General features: G+C 36.0%; 1 protein-coding gene across 2 annotated transcripts in view; it reads right to left on the bottom strand.

The window, feature by feature from the left end:
* The window catches only part of KLHL4 (kelch like family member 4), a 166,743-nt gene that overhangs the window by 35,148 nt on the left and 104,817 nt on the right, over positions 1-26,778 (bottom strand). For both annotated transcript variants that reach the window (XM_010349357.3, XM_003938700.3), the window contains exons 4-7: positions 14,766-14,962; positions 9,915-10,127; positions 6,793-6,979; positions 38-262 (exon numbers count right to left, since the gene is read on the bottom strand). In XM_010349357.3, the coding sequence (XP_010347659.1) occupies positions 38-262; positions 6,793-6,979; positions 9,915-10,127; positions 14,766-14,962 (822 nt within the window). The remainder of the gene's footprint in view (positions 1-37; positions 263-6,792; positions 6,980-9,914; positions 10,128-14,765; positions 14,963-26,778) is intronic.

Raw genomic sequence — 26,778 nt, 5'->3', positions numbered from 1 at the left:
TGACATTCTTAAAAAATACATAACCTTAAACTCTTACCTAAGCCGTGCCGATGTGTTGACATGGGAGGCATCACAGTCCAGATTTTGCCAACTGGATTAAAACATTCAACTGTATTCAAAGTTTTTAAACCATCTCTTCCTCCCACTACATAGAGCTTATTATCAATAACTGCAACTCCAAATTGAAGCCTACGGCCACTCATGGTGCCAATATGTAGCCAACTGTTGGTCCTGAGGTCATATTTTTCAATTGTAGTAGTACCTGTCACAGGGATATTGAACAATGGTAAAATCCACTTTTATTAAAATTTTGAATTGGTATCATTCACATTATAATTATGAACCCATAACTTACAGTACAGTATCAGTGATTACAATTCAAACTAAGTAAGTAGCCCAGGTGATTCTACAACCTGGGAGATAAGGCAAAGTATAATCTTTTACTACTTCTGGATCCAAATGGAAGAGTCATAATAAAATGTTTTATTTAATATGTTTGGATTATATCCTTATAATGCTGGCTTTCACTCTACCATTCTACTGGTAGTAGCAACACAAGTGTCAAGTGACATAATTTACAACAAAATACCTAGGATTCTATTATAGAATGTTTGCACATCTGTTAAAGATTTAATTACATATGACCAATATATTTATGCTTTTTAAATTTTTCTGTTTTGTGTGTGTGTGTGTGTGTGTGTGTGTGTGTGTGTGTGTGTGTGTGTGTTTTATTTAAAAGACATGTAATGAAAGTGAAAGGGCCAGGGATAAAAATTCTTTTTAAATGAACCTTTAGCTGGGTGTGGCAGTGTCCACCTGTAGTCCCAGGTGCTTGGGAGGCTGATGTGGGAGGATCACTTCAGCCCAGGAGCTGGAGGCTGCAGTGAGCCAAGATTGTGCCACTGTACTCCAGCCTGGGTGATAGAGTGAGACACTGTCTCATAAATAAATAAATGAATAAATAAATAAATACCATTTTATAAATGTTAAATGGGCATTTGGTGTTGATTCACACAATGTTCCATGATGATACAAGAGGTAGAAAGAAATTATTTAGGCAGATAGTGAGGGCAAACAAGTCCTTGGTGGAATCGCCTTTCTAACAAAAAGCAGAGCCCCAAATAATTGATTTTCTAACAAAGAGCAGCCTGAAAAATTGAGCTACAGACATAGATAAGCAAGCTGGAAGCCTGCCCAGAGGAATGCCGGCAGGTGTGACCATAGAAAAGGGCTACCTTTGGGTCAGGCATTTTCAACATGTAGGCTCCATCTTCCCTTTTTTTGTTACCATGTGTACAGTAAGAAAGAAATGGCCAACATGCCAAGCATAGGCAGAGAACCCACCTGCATAATCAACTATTGGTATGGAGGCAGCAAGAGATTCATGCCCTATGCAAATGGCACACATGTTCCTAACCAGTCTTTTGCACCCTGTGTAGATCAGACACCACCTCCTCACCAGCTTATCTATAACCCACCCTGCATTTCATCAGAGATCTAGAAACCCATTTTTCCAGGACACCTATCTGTAGCAGAGAACTATTCTCTTTCTTTTGCCTATCAAATGTTTGCTCTAAATCTCACTCTTTGTGTCTCCATGTCTTTGATTTCCATGGTCATGAGACAACAAACCTCAGGTGTTACCCCAGGCAATGAACCCACTTCAGTAGCACAAAATATTAGTGTTGAGAATATGAAATTATAAGGTATTACTTTCTTTAAGTGTTCATAACATTTTATTTTCTGTTTAATTACTAATATACAAAATTTACTGTCACAGTATACTGTCACTATTGACAAATTATCACTACTGTCATAATAAATTGTCACTTCAGTAGGCAATGTTTCTTACCATTCATTCATAATAGCTGTTGCTATTTTTTAGGAAAAATTAATTTTGTACAACTAGGAAACTTCTGAATAATAACCAGGGTGAAAATGATAGAATTATTATTTACGTGTATAGTGTATCTACTACAGTTTGTGGCAGGTTTAATAAACTTCATCCCAATTACACAAAGTCAACCACAGTAATAAGCAAAAACACTTTCCAGTTGTTTCCTTATTGGGATATTTGTGAAGAAAATGCAATATATTAGTTATAATGAAGACATAGTTAACATTTGAAACATACACACTGGCAGTTTTAGGGCAATGGTATGGGGTCATATCCTGTCAAAATGTAAGCAGAGTATATTAAATATATAGCTGCTCCTTGATTAGATTGAATTAGTGGAAACAGTGCTTCCTTCCTTTAAGTTTAAATATATTCCGGTGACTAGTACACTGTAAGTATGTGTTCCAGGATTTTGGATTTTCTCATACAAACTTGCAAATACACAGGTACTTATTTACTCTTTCTCTTTAATTACTGTCTCTTTTACTGATAACATGGATGTGACTGAATGATGATTTATAGGTTAGTAATTGCTTTACTGACTATATTTACTGCTAAGAGGCCAAATTATAACACCTATCAAAATATCTTTTCTACACTAAATATCTTTCAATGATAATATAAAACTGAAATAAGTACAAAATCATAACTACTTTATTTTATGTTTAACCAGTCAATTTTCTCTGAATGCTTTCCACTTCTTTCCATTTCTTCATCCCAGTATTCCTAAATCCGTATTCTTATCTTCTTCTTCTAATTTTAACTTTTATTTCTCTTTATATTAGTGGAATTTACCAAAGACCCAATTTAGATTAGGAAATAAAAGCTAGTCTGCATTCATTGTTATGATTATGAAAATATAAATGCTGAGATAATTAGAAAATTGTGCAAATCTACATTAATCAGCTGTATATGGAAGAATTACACTGAGAGATGTATATGTGTGATTCGTGCCTGGCTAAACTTTTCAAGGCATTAGATTCAATATAGAAGAGAAAATGATTCCATAACTTTTGACTGCAACATGAGCATTTATGACTACTAGTTCTACATATTGAATTCTGAAGACTTTGCCAGCCCCTTTGTCCATCCCCACAAATCCTTCAACTAATTGAAATTAAGTTTCCTAGCTGCTTTATTATGGCAGCTCTATAATAGGTGGAAAAATATAAATTCATTTTTTTACTATCTTTTCCTTTAAAATTTTTCCGTATAACTTTTTGCCCCAGAATATATGACATACTGTTTCTCAATTCATTTCTAAGCTCTTATCCAATCTTTGTTTATAATCTATTCAAGAGTGAAAAAACCCTTCAAACTTATCAGTGTTGCTGAGAACACTGTAGCTCCTGCAGTAGTGAGTATATCCAATGTAATGATTTCCTCCATTTACTTTACAAATGTTCTAAAAGTGACAATATTAGCCTTTACTTTGTTTCCTGCCATACTCTTTATTCAGAATTTATTTTTTAAATAAATAAAAAATTACAAAATACCATGTATGTACAAGACATCCAAAGTTTACTAATTGACCATTTAACAATTTGACTCTGTAATAATATTTAGAACTTTCTGATGATTCTTTCAAATACATTGTAGAAAGTATAGTTAGCCCTAGCCATTTGTGTGATATCTATATTTAACAGCAATTCGGAGTTTCTTATATAAATCAGAGAGAGGAAATTAGAGACTGAGGAAGCACTGTATTTCCTAAACATTAAAATATCGAAGTTAAATTTTTAAATTCTTAAAATGTCAATAGTGTTGAGGGTATAGGCAGTTTTAGATTACATGGATAAGTTCTTTAGTGGTAATTTCAGAGAATTTAGTGCACCCATCACCCAAACAGTGTATACTGTACTCAACATGTAGTCAAAAACATTTTTTAAAAAACTGGAACAACACACTGTAAGAAACGGTACACGTATAGAAATTATTGTTTATACTTCTTTGAAAGCATGTAAAGTAGTACATTTTCAATGTAATACTGCTTTATACAGATAAATGCTACTCATTTAATGTTTTTGTTATACTTCTTAGGTTTTCTTTCTTTCTTTTCCTCTTTTTCCTTTTTTTTGTTACTATGTGTTTACCATGGTTTTCCAATATATTCAAAAACCCCCAAAGAGTTGTGTTGTTGTTCCTTTGTCTATAATAGTGGCAGTGTAGAAAAAGGAATATCGTGGCTGGGCTAGGCGGATCATGAGGTCAGGAGTTTGCGACCAGCCTGTCCAATATGGTGAAACCCCACCTCTACTAAAAAATATAAAAATTAGCTGGGCATGGTGGCACGTGCCTGTAGTCCCAGCTACTTGCGTGGCTGAGGCAGGAGAATCGCTTGAACCTGGAAGGTGGAGGTGGCAGTGAGCTGAGATCACGCCACTGCAACTCCGTTTAAAAAAAAAAAAAGAAAGAAAAGAAAAAGAAAGAAAGAGAAAAGGAACATTGTATTTGAATAAAAAATTTCATCTCCTGCCTTTCTTGACTGTCCTTGTGATGGATAGGGGTAACATTATCGTAACAATATTGTGAGGATTTGAAACAATGTTTGCAAAATGCCAATCAAAGATTAAGTAATCAAAAATGGAAGGTTTTACTATTCTTCTAATGGTCTGCAACATCCCATGAGCCTTTTATAGTATCTACATATACAAGGAACTCAAAGTGTCTCTCATACCCTCATTTACTTCCATACCACACTCTGGTAATAGAGTCCGGAAATTATAGGTTCATTTTTCACCAAATTTTAGAAACTGATAAGGGGTTATAGATACTTATAACCATTTGTTGTAACACATTTCTTTATTGTAACAATAATTTAACCAAGATTATCCTGAAAAAATACCAAAAATAAAAAACACAAAAACCAAACACAAAATTTTCCATTTTCTTACAATGCAAATTAGTCTTTCTGCAAAGTCAGAAATGAAAGATAACTGCACTTGCTTTTTTATTTAGTACTCTTCTAATTTAAATATCAAACAAGAAACCTTCTAATATGCTATTAATATTCATTTTATTCAACAAAATGCAATAAAACCTCAAGTTGCCAGACTAGAAATTAATTCTAGGATTTCATTGTCTTATAAAACCTATCTTGTGACATTATTGTTACAAAATACAAAAAACGTTGTTATTTGTTATTTTCGGAAGAACATTAGTTCTTGAAGTAACCCTACAAATTTGCAAATAATCGCATTTGCAGTCTCTTGTTTTATGGGCTTATGATTAATAAGCATAGTTACTATATATAGTCGTCCAGTTTTCAGTTACATACATCAAAGAAAATAATATGATTTCAGTACCACTTCAAACCACATTTTAAAATGATTTATTTCTATCCCCTTTCCTTTCCTCATTTCCCACCACCTCACAGTTTTGGGAAGATGTATCAAGATGTAACTCCAAGGTAAACTTCATATCCTTGGAATGTTTCCTTTCCTCCACTCCTTTCTAATCCCATTCTATGCTCCCATGCCTTATGCACATTTATTTACCTAGATGCTTGATAAATACACACCATATTCGCTTACCTGATCATATATTTCCTTAGAAGCTTCAGGGGCTGGATGCTATTACAGACCAGGCACTTCTGGCTATGATGGCACCATCCCTTTCACCAGATGGAACAATAAATAATTCAGGACAAGCCATTGAAGTGGGTCACAACACCTGACACTTCCTAGACACCCTGCGTACTTTGCATTCCACACCCTCTCTTTAAAATCTCCCCATGCCTTCTACAAATGGAAGAATAGAAATTTTTGGAAAGAATTCCACCTACTCACCCCGTTACTAGCATGGAAAAGAAAATCTTGCTCTCTTTTTAACACACCTCACTCTTGTTATTATGGCTTCTTTCTACAAATGGCCAGCAGCCAGACTTTTTGACAGTTACAGTCTCTTTCCTTTGTGGTAAACATGTGAAAGGAAAATAAGTCTCAGGACCCCCAAATCACTAAGCCAAAATAAAAAGTCAAGCTGAGGACTGTGTCAGGCATACCTTTCCTCCCTTTTTATTCCCAAATAAGACAAGTAACAGAGTATTTTTTAGAAAAAGCTACACATCTCCTTCATAATTTGCCCACAAGGAAATTCCTTGTGGGCCTCCAGATCCTTACCCTGTAACAGTTACATTGAGTTTCACCCTGGAAATGTAAATTGATAGCTTATTTTTGAAGGTGCAAGACAAGGGAAAGACAGAACTCAATGTCATCCCTCTGTTCACCTGAGACAAATGCATATCTGATAGCTTCCTCAGCTTTACTGTTTATGAAAAAAAATACAGATTCTCTAAGCCAGACTAAAGCATAAGTGACTATTTCTGTACCTCCCTCAAGTGTAAATTGTGTATTCAGTGAAAAGCTAATCAGATACTCAAAAGAATGCAACTACTTGTCTCTTATCTACTTATGACCTAGAAGCCCCCCAACTTTGAGTTGTCTCATGTTTCTGAACAGAACCAACGTACATCTTATACACATTGATTGATCTCTGATCTCCCTAAAATGTACAAAACCAAGCTGTGCCCTGAACCCCTGGGGTTAAGAATGGGTGAATCCTTAACCTTAGCAAAATAAACTTTATAAATTAATTGAGACCTGTCTCACATTCTTTTGGGTTCACAAACGTTAAGCACATTTTCCTTGAAAAGATCTAATATGGCAATGTGTTGCTTCTGTAAAGTAAAAGTGCCTATTAAGAATTCAACACTAATTGAAAGGTTATGTCTCATAAGGTATGAAAATGAGGTCACAAAATCGTATAAAGCACCCTATTTATGAAAATTAGCTGTAGGTGCACTCATTTAATATGGCTTTAATATCACCCTTATAATTTGGAGGCTATTGAGAATGTACCTTTTTTTGAATGAAGATACTGTAAGTTATTTTTACCTTTCATAGCATCCATGCCTCCTACAGCATAAAGTGCCCCCACAGTTGATTTTCTAGGCTTTGTCCGAGGGCTTTGCATCATGGATCTTCTTTCAGGTAAAAGATGATACTTCATAGCTTCCATCAGGAGCTTCTGACACTCAAGATCACCAGTAAACATGGAACTGGTTTCAAGATCTGCCAGTAACTGAAAAGTAGTGATATATGACATATGAATGGAGAGTTCACCATTAGAAAGAAGGTATTTGTGCTTATATAACTTTGGAGGCTCGGCACAGTTGTGCACACCTGTAATTCCAGCACTTTGGGAGGCCGAGGTGTGTAGGATGCTGGAGCTCAGGAGTTTGAGACCAGCCTGGGAAACATGGTGAAACCTTGTCTCTTTAAAAAAATACAAAAATTAGTCAGATGTGGTTGCCTGTGCCTGTAATCCCAGCTACTTGTAGGCTGAAGTGGTTTGATTGCTTGAGCCTGAGAGGTCGAGGTAGAGAAACCTTGAGCTAACTAAAACGTAGAAGTTTGATTATTTAATGTTTTGGGTTGTTTAGTAAGATTTTTATTTTTACTTACCATGTAAAATAACTAAAAATCTGCTGGTAGTAGCTAATGATCTTTGCAAATCTATTTAATTGGCACATTATTCATCTTTTGAATATGTACACATATAATCTAAAGGAGCAAAAGTCAAAAAGCACTCATAGAAATTATTGCTGAAAGCAGCCAAAGAGAATGGCTGTGTCTGCACAAGTAGGAATCTCCTAGTCTACTGCATGCAGCTAACACAAGTAGCAATCTTTCTGGTGGATTTAGGGTAGTTGTGTTGGTAGTGGTGGCCATGCCAACATGCTCAGTTAAAATAATAACAGACATGGTGGATGGTACCTTTATCATCTGATCACTTCTCTAGAGTATGCTGAAAGCAGGTGTTTTTTAACTGGGTTGAGGTACACAACTTAGTAACTAGCCAGCATATTAACAAAAATAGATGATGAATTCTTTTTAACTATCATTACCTGGCCAACAATGACCTTATTTAACACTGATAAAAGTGAAGTAAAATATTTTTCATGAGATGAGTTGGAGAGAAGTCAAGAGTATATTTCAGAATGTTGTCAAGAGTCATCTTAGTTTGCTTCCCTTAGAGTTTTGGGTCTACAGTATCATGGGACATTGAGAGGAATAGTGAGCATGTTGCTGGAATAGAAGAGGTAATCTTATTACATTAATCTTCTCTGAATTTTCCTGCTCTCCATGAGTTAATTCCAGTTCTGTTCTCAATCCACCTGTAATAGCTGATGGATCTTTATTTTGACATGCCTCATGAGATCCCAGGCATTGCTCAATGTGTATGCTTTCAGAACTAGGTCTAAAAACTAGGCTATGCACTTTTTCCCAAAAATACTCTTTGGAGATTCATCACCATAATTTTTTATATATTTCATTTCTAAAATATTTGTAAGGTTGCTTTTTAAATTATTTTGGAAAGCCTATATTTGCATGACATTGCCTATCACTACCATCATCAGAAAAACTTCACACAGTCCATATTCTAGGTCTAAGACATACTCAGAGGTGGGCTACCATGGTACTAATTGTGCATTTGGGCAAGAAATTTCCTTCCATTCCAATAAAGTAAGAAAAGTTCAAACTAAGACGTTCTCTCTGCTGAAAGTGTCTTATGGACTTAAGGCTTTGTAAAGATAACAGCTTCTGATTTCTTACACCAGTGCATCTCAATTTTCTATGCCTAAAATCACCTGGAGAAATTGCTGATACACAGATTCCTCACCGTTTCCCTGAAACTGGTTCACTCGGTCTGTAGTGGGGCATGAGAAATTGTGTTTTTAACAAGCTCACAGGCGCAGGAACATTTTGAAAGGCAGTCTTTGATAATCTCATAAACAGTCTTTCTTGAGAATAATACACATAAATGTACACATTCACCCAAATGTAAAATTTCTATAGTTTCTAAAGATCATCTATCAATACAAAAATTTAGAACCTTGGATCTAAAACTATATACATATATTTAACATTTCTGTTTTTGGTGTTACTATTGCCTTGCTCTTTGGCTAAATTTGCTATAACCAGAAGGCTAATGGATGTTCTTTCCCTGCATATGTAGAGATTCTTAAGAGTATGCATATAGTTCTATGGAATTTAATTAACAGCCAGACGTTTTAAAAAATGTGGAAAAATCATTGGCAGATTAACAATCTATCTTTCAATATTAACATTTAATTAGTAACTTTGTTATAAAAGCAGATTCATGTTAATATTTTTGAAACTATTGATCCACTAAATCTATGCAAGGTCACTGTTTTTAATTTGGATGATGTCTGAACCTATAACCACAAATTCAATAGATATTACATGCATATTTGCAATATATCCATATATATTATAAATTTTATTGATCAATTTTATACAGAGAAAAAATTGTGGTTATTACCAACAGTGAAATTATGCAATGGGACTGCATTACAAAATTCACTATGAGGTGAGTTAACCCTGGGTCTTATCCAAAGGTGTTTGTTTTTAGAATCATCTTTGCTATAATCCTTCAGTTCAACATATATGGTGAAGATGCCTTTATAATTATGCTGTAGTGCATTGAATGTATGATAGCGTTCTTTTGATCATAGCAGATAATATTAATAGGCATTATTCAGGATCTGACTCCTAGACTCTCCTGTGGAAGGCTATTGTACTAATTATTAACATTTTTACTAGAAGCTGTGCAGGTAAAAAAAACGGAGTTAGCCTAGTCATTTTCTCAGCTTTAAGGCTATTGTACTAATTATTAACATTTTGGTTAGAAGCTGTGCAGGTTAAAAAAAAAAAAAAAGGAGTTAGTCATTTTCTCAGCTTTTTACAAATATTATATGGTGAAACCAAAACTAATGAGTATTCTGATGTTTATGATTTAACTGTAGCTTTTTTTAGCCATGTTTTTTTTCTCTTTTATTTATGCCTCTAACTGATGGCTGAATATGTCCTTTTGTGAAACAAATCTTGTACATTCAGATTTATCAGGAATAAAATTAGGCAAATAAGAAATAGATTAATGCCTAGTGATAGTTCAGAACTATATTTTCAATTACCTGGGTGTTTTTCCATACCTGTGGTGGGAGTAATGGCAGTCTGATGTAAGAAAGCAGCATCCCCAGTTCTCCTTGCCTATTCTGTACATCGTGCCCCACCCACTGCATTAGAGCATGAAAAATGGTCTCTTCATCAGGCACATTAATGTCATCACTGCACAGAAGTTTTGAAATTTCATTAGCTGGAAGCAGGAGGAATTCTTGGTTTTTTATTACCTCAATGAAGTGTTCCTAGAAAAGAAAGGTCATTGACTAAAACTTTGCACTTTAGAAATTTCTTAACGAAATAAGCATATCAAAGCATTTCATGTTGTTAAACTTCAGAAAATGCCAGACACAGATGTATCCATTTATAAAATATAGGTGCTGTCGCTGCCCGTGACATGGAAAACATGGAGCCTTCTGAAGCTGAGAGGCCAAATGCCTCCACTGGGAATTATTTATAGAACACACAAGGGAAGCTTTAACTGCTTCACAGCCCACATAGGCAGAGTGTTGGGGCCAAAAGCAGCACTTTTTGCTCCTAGCTGCTGTATGTGACAACAGCAGCTCATGATTTCAGAATTGACTGTCTAGTTCATCTTTAGCCAAGAGCCATAAGGAAAAGCTTGAACGTTTTTTGTTTGTTTTATTTTTTTGAGACAGAGTTTCGCTCTTGTTACCCAGGCTGGAGTGCAATGGCGCAATCTCGGCTCACTGCAACCTCCGCCTCCTGGGCTCAGGCAATTCTCCTGCCTCAGCCTCCTAAGTAGCTGGGATTACAGGTACGCGCCACCACGCCCAGCTAGTTTTTTTGTATTTTTAGTAGAGACGGGGTTTCACCATGTTGACCAAGATGGTCTCGATCTCTCGACCTCGTGATCCACCCGCCTCGGCCTCCCAAAGTGCTGGGATTACAGGCTTGAGCCACCGCGCCCGGCCATAGCTTGAACGTTTTTAAGGTGGCACCTATCTTGAAAGCCTATGAGAGTTAACGCTGGCTATGTATGTGAGGGAGCAACAGACTCAATTCCTTGGAGATAAGAAAAAAAATGATGAAAAACTCTTTCCTTTATGAAAAAGTATGATCTTCAATTGACCAAGAGAAAATTATTCTTTTGCAATTGGTAACAATGTATGGGTTCAGGACAATCTAAAACGGATTCCTATAAACTGATTTCTTTAAAAAGAGTGAGGATGTGTGTGAAATTTATATATTATATCTCAATTATTCCTTCTGTCATTGTGTTGTATTTTGTCAAATATAAAATTTCAAATATGTTTCATTTTTTAAATCAAAACACCATCTTTTTTTCTAATTTATAAATATTAAATGTTCTTTCTTTGACAACAGAATAACCATTTTTAAAATTTCTCATAGTGAAGATCTCAAGTTTTAAATGAAATAAAATACATTGCTAAAATGAAGATAAACATACCTACTTGAAATTTATGTTGCACAGTAAACAGATATTCTAGGAACAGTTTAAGATAGTTTCTGAATAATTGGGGTCTCTAAATAAATCAAATCACCCCCTCAGCTTTACTTTTAGTTTAGTAATTGTGGAAGTGAATCAACCAAATAGGAAAGTTATCCATACAGCAATCATCAGTGTTGATAGACCCATCAGAAAGCTCTGATGCTGTAAGTTTCAAACTGGCCTATTTAGACAAATAACCCTTTGTGATTAAGGCAAACAATTGAGAGAGAACTGCTGTTGTTGCTGTAGCAGATGTCTCTGGGTGAAATCCCTCCCACTTACTCAAATAACAGTGATAGTAGTACCACTATTAATACATTACACTTGTACAGCAATTGATACTTTACTGATTTCTTTCACAAGCATTAAGTCATCACCAGTGTGATATTGTGAGAAAGTAGAATTAGTCTGATAAAAAAGCACGTCATATGAGTTGTCTGATTCCCTATGGGGTAAGTGGCAAAGTTTGGATTCAAACATAAGCCTCTGAAATCATGCCTACTACATTTTGTTTGATATTGAAATTGCTTTTCATAAGTGATATTATTTTTGGGAAAGAGTTTAGACAAATATAGAACCATAAAACTTAATGTTATATACTACCGATATTGTATATAAACTCTGAAACTGCATTATTATTATGGACAACTGAATATCTCCTTCTCCTTTCTAAACACTATCCATTAAAATAAATATATATATATAAAATATATATATAAATATATATGTGATTTATATATAAATACATATATATATGATATAGAAAAAAGGAAAAGGAAGAGAGAGGGAAATATATAAATACACATAAATATATAATATATAAATATATTACATAATATAAAAATTTATATTTATATTTATATATTTAATATATTTATGATTTACATATATACATATATATGATATATAAAAATATATCATATATATGTATTATATATAAATCACACATATTTAAATATATATATTTATATAAATTTATATATTTATATATTTATATAAATATATATCACATAAAAATATATTTATATATAAATTAAATATATACATATATAGAGAGAGAGCGAGAGGAGGAGAAGGAGAAAGACAGATGCTATCTCAATGTGTAAGACCTATTTAATGGCCAACGCACATCGTAGTAAAGACTGTCATATTTGATTATGCATTTGGCAAAGTTAAGAAGTGATTAAAAATGGTTCATATGGTGGTCATATTTAGATATGGTCAGAAACTAGATTTTCTGATATAATTTGTTATGACTTCAGAATTACTGCATAATTACATTATTGAAAATTGCTGGGCAATATAGTAGATAAGTCTAAATAAAAAATAAGTGTATTTTGAAAGTACCTATATATTTCATTGCAGTATACAGTACTGTATAGAAATAATTTGTTTCACTTAAAGACTAATTTTAAATTGTTTTATTTGGGAATTATTTTGCTCCTAATTTCAAGGTAAACACTTTATTCTATGTACATTACAAGGGAGTCTTCTTTTGTGCCTTAGATTAACTATTCATTTTATAAAAATCTACACTTATATTGTTTCGAAATTTACCAAATGACTATCACATATTTTCTAATTGCTTAACTGATGCAGACAACTATCTATATGATTTAAATGGTTAATTTTATGTGTCAACTTGACTGGGGAATGGGGTGCCCAGACATTTTGCCAAATAGCATTCTGAGTGTGTCTGTGATGGTATTTCTGCATGAAGCCCATTCACATTCGGAAAGGCAATCTACTTTATTCAGTCTAACAATGCACATGATTACAATTGAATCTCTAAATTGTTTAATATTATTCTTAGACATTAAAATTATTTGCATTATTATACTATCAATACAGTACTGCCAAAACATTGTTATAGCAAGACCTTTATATATTTTATTGAATTCACAATAGATGCTAACATAACTAAAGAAGAGAGATTAAGAGAGATAACAATATTGCATTTTTATGCACATGCTGCTTTAGCACTCTGTTTCGGTCACATAATGGGAAAAGGAAGACAAGTTCATTCTGAGCAACAAAAATAATTCAAGCTAGTTTTCAGAATGTATTTTGCTTGCAAGCATGTAATACTAAACAGGAAACTGCTAATACTTAGTTAAACAATTTAAGTAATTTAATAGGAATTTTTCATGTTTATTTTTTGTGATAGAATAAACCTTGGACCTTCATAACTGCTGTTCCTTTAGGTTATATGGCATCTGTATTTAGGACACAGGAACATAAATTGTGTAACTAAATGATAGATTTTAAATTATCAGTCCATTTTAATATGATTCTCCACATAATAATATTGTTTTAAAAATATGTTTCAAACTTCGAATTTTGAGCAATGGACCTAGCATGGGAAGTAGGAGGGAGAAAGATTTGATAAGAAGTTTTTAAAAAATTCAAATTTTAGAAATTAAAAAATTACCTTATGTATAAAACTCCAGAAAAATACTTACTATATTCATCTCTATTCTAAAACATGCTACTTTTATTCACCATTTCGATGTGTGACTTTCTATTGTTCTTTTATGCAATTGCTTTTTGTTTTTTAATATTAAATAACTGAAGCAATTTCCTTTGTTTGAAATATTTATATTTTGACTGGGTTTCACAAAAAGATCCATCTCTTGTGTCCTTCCCTTCTTCAGAGATTAAAAAAAATTATTTTTTCCCTGCATCAGGGAAGTATGAGCATCTATTGTAAGGCTTATTTAATATCTTCTGTCCAGTTTTTCTTGCCTCCCTATCATCTATTTCATTTTATCGTCACCTGACTGAATAAAGACTATCTTCTTATATGCAACTTTTTAATAATTACCACATGTGAACATTTGTGTTTAATTTGTTAATGAAATTCAAAGGGATTTTGTTAGTTGTATTAAAGAATTGAACTGTAAGTTATTTTTAACCAAAATAATAACCAATTTGCTACTATGACATAAAAAAGTATATTCAATAAAATTATCTGGCATACTTATTTTGCTAGTTTTTAAGCTCATCCAATTATTTACCCATTAGTATAAGCATTTTTCCTTAGTTAATGACACTTTACTTTCTTCATAAATCATAATTTATTAGTTTTATAAAGTAAAATTCAATTTGTGCAAAAACATCAGGGAATTAACATTTTCTTAATACTATAGATTCTACTTGAAAGATACAGTTATACAATTTATTTTTTGGGAGTGTTTTTGTTTCATCAAGTTTGGGGATTTAATTAAAGATTCATAGTTCCAAAAAGGAAAAGCTTACTTGGGTGTAGCCCAACTAGGCAAATAGATAATAATTATAGAATATATAAAACGTGAAAGTCATCTACAAGTTATATAAATTTATATTGCTTATTAATTTTATTACATTAACATATTATTACTGCAAGTTAATTTGAAGCAATTGATTTTACCATAGTGTACTTATGTGCCACATTCAGAAGCTCTGTACAGCCTTGGGCATCTCCAAATGATCGAATCCCTAAGCAGTTTGAAGGATGGAGCTGCTTTATGAGAAAATTGGAGCAAACATCAATGACCTGAGTCAGCTGCAGAAGACAAGCTGCAGCCAGCAAACTTTCAATGGTATCTTCTTTCAATTGCAGGACACCTAGATAGTTTGAAAAAGCAAAGAATAAATATATGTTCCATAAAGTAACAAATATGCCAGCTAGTTGAATTTTTTTAATTTTCTTCTCTGTTAGGGCTGTGCTTTTCCAGCAGATCTGGAGCGCATTTTGAGGCTGATATATGCACGAGAGTCTCTGTGTAAACACAAACAAAGTGGCTGAAATAAACCAGATAAGGTTATCAAACATGACTGTAGCAAATAAACAGTGAATAACATTATTGCAAAGAACAGCAACTTGTTATTTCTTTATCATCTTAGGCCTGCATTTAAATCTTATATCAATCATTTCACATTATATAAGTACATGAGAATATTATGTTGTACACCTTAAACAAATGCAATTTTAATTTTTAAATCATACCTATATAAACTTGAAAAAACTATTTCATTATGACTCAAAGCACATTATGTCATCATACAATTGGCCATTCAAGTAACTGTCATTTGTGAGGAGGTAAACATCTTGGTAAATAAGAAAAGCATTAAGCTTAGTTGTCTATTTATTTTGTAAGAACACTGGGTTTTTATATCAATTTTTTGTGTGTCTACATTAGCTGATAAAGATGTACTTGCCAAAGTATTATGTCTGGAATTGACCCCTGGCACTGTCTCAAGAGGAAAAAAATGTTGCCAAGGGTACACAAATGAAGAATTGCTTATTTGCTTTGTTATTTAAGAAAAGGGTCTGAAAATATCTGTAATGAATTTTTAAAAACAGAATCAGAAGCAATTTAAGTTAGTCCTTTTATATATATATATGTCTATTTTTAGAACAAGTGTTATTGATTAGTTATTACAAAAAGTATATGTTATTTTTATGAGATAGTTCTACTTTTTATTGTTTTAGCCAAGTTATAAAGAATGTTTCAAATGGCTGGTATCAATTACAAACCGTTCCTTTAAAGATTTTCCTGGGGGAAGATCCAAGATGGCCGTTTAGGAACAGCTCAAATGTGCAGCTCCCAGTGAAAATGCAGAGGGTGAGTGGATGCTGCATTTTTATTGCCCATGGACCAGGAGATTCCCAGGTGGAGGAGCCCCACGGGTTGCCAGCATGGCTGTTTTGGCCAGCGTGGTTCTTTTGATCGGCGTGGCTGCTTTGCCCCATGCAGCTGCTTTGTCGGCACCCCAGCCAGCATTTCTCTGTATAAATTACACTGGTCTGGGTGCCCTTTTGGTTGGCGATTGGAGCCCCGGGAAGGCACCCATTCATCTGATTAAAGAGGGGACTGAACAGGGAGCCAGGCCAGAAGATTCTTGGGCAAAAAAGTGCTACAAATCCTAGCCCCACTGTTTAAGCCGGCACAGTGAGTCACCGCATGGGAAATCACACAGATCCCTGCACCTTTTCAACTGGCAACTGGAACACCTGGGATAGAGTCGACTGTTCAACTAAAAAAGAAAAAAAAATGGCTCTGAGGCAGGGAGCCAGGTGATCAGGCTCGGCTGGCCCCACCCCCACAAAAGAACAGTAATCAGAAACTCTCCGGATTGAGAGTTTCACAGCAAGCCCAGCTGAACCCGGGAGGGTCCAGCTCTGTGAGGGAGGGGCATCTGCCATTACTGAGGCACTCCACCACTACGGAGGTAGTCCGCCATTGCTGAGGCAGCCTACCATTGCCAAGGCAACCCACCATTGCTGAGGCTGCCTGCCATTGCCAAAGCAACCTGCCATTACAGAGAGAGTCCACCAATACAGAGGTGGGCCACCATTGCCGAGGCAGTTCTAACTACACCCATATAAACAGGACTGCAGGGAAGTTCACATGGCAGCTGTGCGGAGCCCACAGCAGCCCAGCAAAGCCTCTGCAGGCAGACAGTGAGTAGGCTGCCTCCTTGCTGGGCAGGGCAGTCCTGGAAAAAAAAAAAAAAAAAAAAGACAGCAGCACAATGGAAACTCATAAATAAAGCCCTAACTCCCTGAGACAGAGCACCTGGAAACAAAAAGCAGTTTATGAGTTCTGCTGTAACAGACCTAAATGTACCTGCCCAGCAGCTCTGAATGAACAACGGACCTCACAGCTCAGCACTTGAGCTCCTATAAAGGACAGACTGTCTCCTCAAGCAGCTCCCTGACCCCTGTATATCCAAAGAGTCACCTAATAAAGGAGAGATCAGACTGACATTTGGCAGGTATCCTTCTGGGACAAAGATAGCAGAAGAAGAAACTGGTAGCAACTCTTACTGTTCTGCAGCTGCTGCAGGTGATCCCCAGGCAAGCAGGGCCTGGAGTGGACCTCAGCAGACCTACAGCAGAGGGGCCAGACTGTTAGAAGGAAAACTAAGAAACAGAAATAACTTCATTATCAACAAACAGAATGTCCACTCAGAGACCCAATCTGAAAGTCAGCAACTACAAAGACAACAGGTAGATAAATCCATAAAGATGGGAAGAAACCAGCACAAAAAGGATGAAAACACCCGAAACCAGGACACCTCTCCTCCTACAAGGGATCACAACTCATCACCAGCAAGGGAACAGGTTGGATGGAGAATGAGAGTGATGAAATGACAGAATCAGACTTCAGAAGGTGGTTAGTAAGAAACTTCTGTGCTCTAAAAAAACGTGTTTTAACCCAATGCAAAGAAACTAAGAACCTTGAAAAAATATTTGATGAAATGCTAATAAGAATGGACAACTTAGAAAGGAATATAAGTGAATTGATGGAGCTGAAAAACACAACATGAGAACTTCACGAAGCATGCACAAGTGTCAACAACCAAATTGACCAAGCAGAAGAAAGAATGTCAGAGGTCGAAGATCAACTCAATGAAATAAAACGAGAAGGCATGATTAGAGAATAAAAGGGTAAAAACGAATGAACAAAGTCTCCAAGAAATGTGGGACTATGTGAAAAGTCCTAATCTACGTTTGATAAGTGTACCTGAATGTGACGGAGAGGATGAATCCAAGCTGGAAAATACTCTTCAAGACATCATCCAGGAAAAAACTTCTCCAACCTAGCAAGGCAGGCCAATATTCAAGTCCAGGAAATACAGAGAACCCCACAAAGATATTCCTCACGAAGAGCAACCCCAAGGTACAAAATCGCCAGATTCACCAGGGTTGAAATGAAGGAGAAAATGCTAAGGGCAGCCAGAGAGAAAGGTCGGATTACCCACAAAGGGAAGCCCATCAGACTCACAGCAGATCTCTCAGCAAGAACCCTACAAGACAGAAGAGAGTGGGGGCCAATATTCAACATCCTTAAAGAAAAGAACTTTCAACCCAGAATTTCATATCCAGCCAAACTAAGCTACATAAGTGAAGAAAAAATAAAATCCTTTGCGAACAAGCAAGTACTCAGAGATTTTGTCACTACCAGGCCTGCTTTACAAGAGCTCCTAAAAGAGGCACTAAACATAGAAAGGAACAACCAGTACCAGCCACTCCAAAAACATGCCAAATTGTAAAGAGCATCAACACAGTGAAGAAACTGCATCAACTAACAGGCAAAACAGCCAGCTAGCACTAAAATGGCAGTATCAAATTCACACATAACAATATTAACCCTAAATGTAAATAGACTAAATGCCCTAATCAAAAGACACAGACTGGCAAATTGGATAAAAAGCCAAAACCCATCAGTGTGCTGTATCCAGGAAACCCATCTCACATGCAAGGATGCACAGAGGCTCAAAATAAAGGGATGGAGGAAGATTTACCAAGCAAATGGAGAGCAAAAAAAAAGCAGGAGTTGCAATTCTCATCTCTGATAAAATAGACTTTAAAGCCACAAAGATCAAAGAGACAAAGAAGGACATTACATAATGGTAAAAGGATCAATGCAACAAGAAGAGTTAATGATCCTATATATATATACACACCCAATACAGGAGCACTCAGATACATAAGGAAAGTTCTTAGTGACTTACAAAGAGACTTAACACCCCATTGTCAATATTAGACAGATCAACCAGACAGAAAATTAACAAGCATATCCAGGACTTGAACTCAGACCTGGACCAAGCAAAGTTAATAGACATTTACAGAACTCTCCACCCCAAATCCACAGAATGTACATTTTTCTCAGTATCATATTAAACTTATGAAAATGACCACATAATTAGAAGTAAATCACTCCTCAGCAAATGCAAAAGAACGGAAATCATAACAAACAGTATCTCAGACCACAGTGCAATCAAGTTAGAATTCAGAATTCAAAAACTAAATCAGAACCACACAGCTTCATGGAAACTGAACAACTTGCTCTTCAATGTTGACTAGATAAACAATGAAATGATGGCAGAAATAAAGATATGCAAGTCTATAAACGTAATTCACCACATAAACAGAAGCAAAGACAAAAACCACATGATTATCTCAATTGATGCAGAGAAGGCCTTTGACAAAATTCAACAGCCCTTTATGCTAAAAACCCTCAATAAACTAGGTATTGACAGAACGTATCTCAAAATAATAAAAGCTATTTATGACAAACCAACAGCCAATATCATACTGAATGGGCAAAAACTGGAAGCATTCCCTTTGAAATCTGGCACTAGACAAAGATGCCCTCTCTCACCACTCCTATTCAATATAGTACTGGAAGTTCCAGCCAGAGCAATCAGACAAGAAAAAGAGATAAAGGGTATTCAAATAGGAAAGGAGGAAGTCAAATTGTCTCTATTTGCAGACAACATGATTGTGTATCTAGAAGACCCCATCATCTCAGCCCAAAATCTCCTGAAACTGATAAGCACCTTCAGCAAAGTCTCAGGATAAAAAAATCAATGTGCAAAAATCACAAGCATTCCTATACACCAGTAACAGACTTAAAGAAAGCCAAATCAAGAAAGAACTGCCATTTACAATTGCCACAAAGGGAATAAAATACGTAGGAATACAACTAACAAGGAACGTAAAGGACCTCTTCAAGGAGAACTACAAGCCACTGCTCAACGAAATAAGAGAGGGCACAAACAGATGGAGAAACATTCTATGTTCATGGTTAGGAAGAATCAATATCGTGAAAATGGCCATACTGCCCAAAGGAATTTACAGATTCAATGCTATTCCCATCAAGCTACCAATGACCTTCTTCACAGAAGGAAAAAAAAAAAACACCTTAAACTTCATATGGAACCAAAAGAGAGCCCACATAGCCAAGTCAATTCTAAGCAAAAAGAACAAAGCAGGAGGCATCACACTACCAGACTTCAAACTATACTATAAGGCTACAGTAATCAAAATAGCATGGTACTGGTACCAAAACAGAGATATAGACCAATGGAACAGAATAGAGGCCTCGGAGGCAACACAACATATCCACAACCATCTGATCTTTGACAAACCTGACAAAAACAAGCAATGGGAGAGGATTCCCTGTTTAATAAATGGTGTTGGGAAAACTGGCTAGCCATGTGCAGAAAGCAGAAACTGGACCCCTTCCTGACACCTTACACTAAAATTAACTCCAGATGGATTAAAGAATTAAACATAAGACCTAAAACCATAAAAACTGTAGAAGAAAATCTAGGCAAAACCATTCAGGACATAGGTGTAGGCAAGGACTTCATGACCAAAACACCAAAAGCATTGGCAACAAAAGCCAAAATAGACAAATGGGACCTAATCAAACTCCACAGCTTCTGCACAGCAAAAGAGACAGTCATTAGAGGGAATCGCCCACCAACAGAATGGGAAATCATTTTTGCAGTTTACTCATCTGACAAAGGGCTGATATCCAGAATTTACACAGAACTACAACAGATTTACAAGAAAAAAACAAACAAGCCCATTCAGAAGTGGGCAAAGGATATGAACAGATACTTTATGAAAGAAGACATACATGAAGCCAACAAACATATGAAAAAATGCTCATCATCACTGGTCATTAGAGAAATGCAAATCAAAACTACATTGAGATACCATCTCATGCCAGTTTGAATGGCAATCATTAAAAAAATCCAGAGACAACAGATGCTGGAGAGGATGTGAAGAAATAGGAACACTTTTACACTGTTGGTGGGAGTTTAAATTAGTTCAACCACTGTGGAAGAAAGTGTGGCGATTCCTCAAGGACCTAGAAATAGAAATTCCATTTGACCTAGCAATCCCATTACTGGGTATATATCCAAAGGATTATAAATCGTTCTACTATAAGGACACATGCACACGAATGTTCACTGCAGCAGTTTACAATAGCAAAGACCTGGAACCAACCCAAATGCCCATCGATGATTGACTGGACAGGGAAAATGTGGCATATATACACCATGGAATACTATGCAGCCATAAAAAATGATGAGTTCATGTCCTTTGTAGGGACATGGATGAACCTGGAAACCATCATTCTCAGCAAACTGGCACAAGAGCAGAAAATCAATCACCACATGTTCTCACTAATAGATGGGTGTTGAACAATGGGAAAAGATGGACAAAGGGAGAGGAGCACTACACACTGGGGTCTGTTCGGGGGAAATAGGGGAGGGACAGTGGGAGGTGGGAATTGGGGAGAGATAGCATGGGGAGTAATGCCAGATATAGGTGATGGGGAAGAATGCAGCAAATCACACTGCCACATGTATACCTATACAACTATCTTGCATGTTATTCTCATGTACCCCAAAACCTAAAATGCAATAAAATAAATAAATAAATAAATAAATAAATAAGATTTTCCTTCTAAAATAACTTAATATGGGGCCCATATAGTTGCATAACCATAAGGAAAAGAGTAATACATATTGAGAGGTCCTCTAGCAGTAGTTCAACCTGTAAAATATATTGTAAAGGGGTTCAGCCCATCAGCAGACTTTCTCGTGTTTTTGCTTGTTTTGATTTTGAAGGGAGAGCCCTGCCCATATCATATGAGATCCAGAGAAGTATGAACTATTCTTAGATTCAGGTATAAACATACATCCTCTACAGACATTTAAATTTTGTCCATAAACATACATCTTCTATAGACATTTAAATTTTGTCCAATTATTCAGAAAAATATTCATTCAGATGAATGTTTCAGTTATAAATGTCTTGGATACAGTAGGAAAACAATGTATATTACAGTATACAGTATTCAGTTACAAGCATGCTTCATAAAGTCTGTTTGGAGCTGGTTGCAGGTTTCACTTCATTAAAGAGTAAAAGGATAGTCAAGCCAGCTGGCTGAATTATCTTGTCCTACAAATGCTCATTGGAAAGGAAAAGATGTTTTCTAAGGATTAAAATGCATCAGGTGGAAGAAATAAAGTTCATAAATGTCAAAAAAGAAAATAGAAGTCTCTGTGAGGTCTAAATAACTTTCTATTTCACTCCTGATTTAACAAAGTTTGTTGAAATTTTAGAGTATAATGGAAATTTAGGGAAGATTTTTGCTCAAAGACTTGTCAGGAAAAAGGTAAAAGTTGAAGGGAGGAATGAAAAATTTGATACTTCAAAGTGGTTTTGTTAGAACAGTGGTCTTCAAATATTTATGCATACCACTAGAGGTATATAAACCTATCTGAGACACAGATCAATTTCATATAAAGAAATTTCAGTACCTCAAATTCTACACATATCCCTCCTAAACAGTTGTTACCACACAGGTTCTATTTCCCCAGTGTCCTTTCCATAATTTTCTTTTTCTCACCTTATTTAAAAAAATCATATTCCTCATCTATCCAAAAGTATACTATGCTACATTATGGGGCTGTGGCATAGGAAAAAAACTTTGAAATGAAAACTTTTTCATACATATTTTTATTAGGATCCACATCCCTTGCTGGCAAGGAGATATGATCCTTTGGAGGAGAAAAGATGTTCTGGTTTTTGGAATTATCAGCCTTTTTGTGCTGGTTTCTCCCCATCTTTGTGGATTTATCTACCTTTGGTCATTGCTGTTGGTGGCCTTTGGCTGGAGGTTTTGTGTGGTCATTCTTTTTGTTGATGTTGAGGCTATTCCTTTCTGTTAGTTTTCCTTCTGACAGACATGCCCCTCTGCTGCAGGTCTGCTGGAGTTTGCTGGAGGTCCACTCCAGACCCTGTTTGCCTGGTTATCACCAGTGGAGGCTGCAGAACATCAAAAATTGCTGCCTCTTCCTTCCTATGGAAGCTTCATCCCAGAGGGGCACTCACCAGGTGCCAGTTGGAGCACTCCTGTGTGAGGTGTCTGTCTGCCCCTTCTGGGAGGTGTCAGAGATCCACTTGAGGACGCAGTCTGACCCTTAGCAGAGCTCAAACCCTGTGAGATCCGCTGCACGGAGCTGGCAGACAGGCAGGAAAGTTTATGTCTGCTGAAGATGTGCCACAGCCGCCCCTTCCCCAAGGTGCTGTGTCCCAGGGATATGTCAGTTTTATTTGTAAGCCCCTAACTGGGGCTACTGCCATTTTATTCAGAGGTGCCCTGCCAAGAAAGGAGGAATACAGAGACAGTCTGGCTACAGTGGCTTTGCTGAGAATGAGTTTGACAAATTGACAGAAGTAGAAAGAAGGTGGGTAATAACAAACTTCTCCAAGCTAAAGGAGCAGGTCCTAACCCAATGCAAGTAAGCTAAGAACCATGAAAGAAGATTAGAGGAATTGCTAATTAGAATAACCAGCTTAGAGAAGAACATAAATGATCAGATGGAGCTGAAAAACATAGCAAGAGAAGTTTGTGAAGCATACACCACTATCAATAGCTGAATCAATCAAGCAGAAGAAAGGTTTTCAGAGTCCGAAGATCAATTTAATAAAAGCATGAAGACAGGATTAGAGAAAAAAGAATGAAAAGGAACAAACAAGGCCTCCAAGAAATATGGGACTATGTGGAAACACCAAAGCTACGTCTGATTGGTGTACCTGAAAGTAATGAGGAGAATTGAACCAAGTTGGACTAAACACTCCTCAGGATATTATTCAGGAGAATTTCCACAACCTAGCAAGACAGGCCAACATTCAAATTCAGGAAATACAGAGAACACCACAAAGACACTCCTCGAGAAGAGCAACCTGAAGACACTTAATTGTCAGATTCACCCAAGGGTGAAATGAAGAAAAAAAATGGTAAGGGCAGCCAGAGAGAAAGGTCGGGTTACCTACAAAGAAAAGCCCATCAAACTAACAATGGATCTCTCTGCAGTAACCCTATGAGCCAGAAGAGAGTGGGGGCCAATATTCAACATTCTTAAAGAAAATAATTTTCAAACCAGAATTTCATATTCAGCCAAACTAAGCTTCATAAGTGAAGGAGAAATAAAATCCTTTACAGACAAGCAAATGCTGAGGGATTTTTGTCACCACCAGGCCTGCCTTACAAGAGCTACTGAAAGAAGCACTAAACATGGAAACGAACAGCCGGTACCAGCCACTGCAAAAACATACCAAATTGTAAAACCCATCAACACTATGAAGAAACTGGATCAACTAAAGGACAAAATAACCAGCTAGCAATCATAATGACAGGATCAAATTAACACATAACAATATTAACCTTAAATGTAAATGTAAGGTTAACAATATTAACCTTAAATGTAAACGTAAGGTTAACAATATTAACCTTAAATGTAAACCTTAAATAAACCCTAAATGTCCCAATTAAAAGACACAGACTGGCAAATTGGATAAAGAATCAAGACCCATCAGTGTGCTGTATTCGGGAGATCCATCTCACGTGCAAAGACACACTTAGGCTCAAAACAAAGGGAAGGAGAAATATTCACCAAGTAAATGGAAAGCAAAACAAACAAACAAAAAGAACAGAAAAGTAGGAGTTGCAATCCTAGCCTTTGATAAAACAGACATTAAACCAATAAAGATCAAAAGTCACAAAGAAAGGCATTACATTATGGTAAAGAGATGAATGCAACAAGAAGAGTTAACTATGTTAAATATATATGCACCACAAACAGGATCACCCAGATTCAGAAAGCAAGTTTTTGGAGACCTACAAAGAGACTTAGACTCCCACACAATAATATTGGGAGACTTTAACACCCCACTGTCAATATTAGACAGATCAATGAAACAGAAAATTAACAAGGATATTCAGGACTTGAACTCAGCTCTGGACCAAGTGGACCTAATAGTCATCTACAGAACTCTCCACCCCAAATCAACAGAATATACATTCTTCTCAGCACCACATTGCACTTATTCTAAAACTGACCACATTATTGGAAGTAAAACACTCCTCAACAAATGTAAAAGAATGAAAATCACAGCAGTGTCTCAGACTGCAATGCAATCATATTGGAACTCAGGATTAAGAAACACACTAAAAAATGCACAGCTACATGAAACTGAACAACCTGCTCCTGAATAACTACTGAGTAAATAACAAAATGAAGGAAGAAAAAAAATAAGTTCTTTGAAATCAATGAGAACAAAGAAACAACATACCAGAATATCTGGGACACAAATAAAGTAGTGTTTAGAGGGAAATTTATAGCATTAAATGCCCATAAGAGGAAGCAGGAAAGATATAAAATTGAATCCCTTACATCAAAATTAAAAGAACTAGAGAAGTGAGCAAACAAATTCAAAAGCTAGAAGACAAGAAATAACAAAGATCAGAGCAGAACTGAAGGACATAGAGAAACAAAAAACTCTTCAAAAAAAAATCAATGAATCTAGGAGCTGGCTTTTTTAAAAGATAAAAAAAAAAATAGCTAGCTAGCTAGCTAGACTAATAAAAAGGAAAAGAGAGAAGAATCAAATTGACGTAATAAAAAATGATAGAGGGGATATCACCTCTGATCCCACAGAAATACAAACTACCATCAGAAAATACTATAAACACCTCTAGATACATAACTAGAAAATCTAGAAGAAATGGATAAACTCTTGGACACATACGGCCTCCCAAGTCTAAACAAGAAAGAAGTCGAATCCCTGAATAGACCAATAACAAGTTCTGAAAATGAGGCAGTCATTAATAGCCTACCAACCAAGAAATGTCCAGGACTTGACGGATGCATAGCCGAATTCTACCAGAGGTACAAAGATGAGCTGGTACCATTCCTTCTGAAACTATTCCAAACAATAGAAAAAGAGAGACACCTCCCTAACTCATTTTATGAGGCCAGCATCATCCCAATACCAAAACATGGCAGAGATGCAACAACAACAAAAAATTTTCAAGCCAATAACCCTGAAGAATATTGATTCAAAAATCTGCACAAAAATACTGGAAAACTGAATCCAATAGCACATTAAAAAATCAGGAGACAACAGATGCTGGAGAGGATTTGGAGAAACAGGAATGCTTTTACACTGTTTGTGGGAGTGTAAATTAGTTCAACCATTGTGGAAGACAATGTGGCGATTCCTCAAGGGTCCAGAACCAGAAATACCATTTCACCCAGAAATCCCATTACTGGGTATGTACCCAAAAGATTATAAATCATTCTACTATAAATACTCATGAACACATATGTTTATTGTGGCACTGTTCACAATAGCAAAGACTTGGAACCAACCCAAATGCCCATCAATGATAGACAGGATAAAGAAAATGTGGCACATATACACAATGGAATACTAGGCAGCTATAAAAAGGGATGAGTTCCTGTCCTTTGCAGGGACATGGATAAAGTTGGAAACCATCATTCTCAGCAAACTAGCACAAGAACGGAAAACCAAACATTGCTTGTTCTCACTCATAAGTGGGAGTGAATAATGAGACTACATGGACATGGAGGGGAATGTCATACACCAGGGTGTATTATGGAATGGGGGCTGGGGAGGGATAGCATTAGGAGAAATACCTAATGTTCTTGATGGGTTGATGGGTGCAGCAAACCACCATGGCACGTGTATACCTATGTAACAAACCTGCACATTCTGCACATGTACCCCAGAACTTAAAGTATAATTTTAAAAAAGGATC

Source organism: Saimiri boliviensis, chromosome X (assembly GCF_048565385.1).
Source record: "Saimiri boliviensis isolate mSaiBol1 chromosome X, mSaiBol1.pri, whole genome shotgun sequence".
Taxonomy (NCBI): domain Eukaryota; kingdom Metazoa; phylum Chordata; class Mammalia; order Primates; family Cebidae; genus Saimiri; species Saimiri boliviensis.
This window is presented reverse-complemented; position numbering and strand designations above follow the sequence as displayed.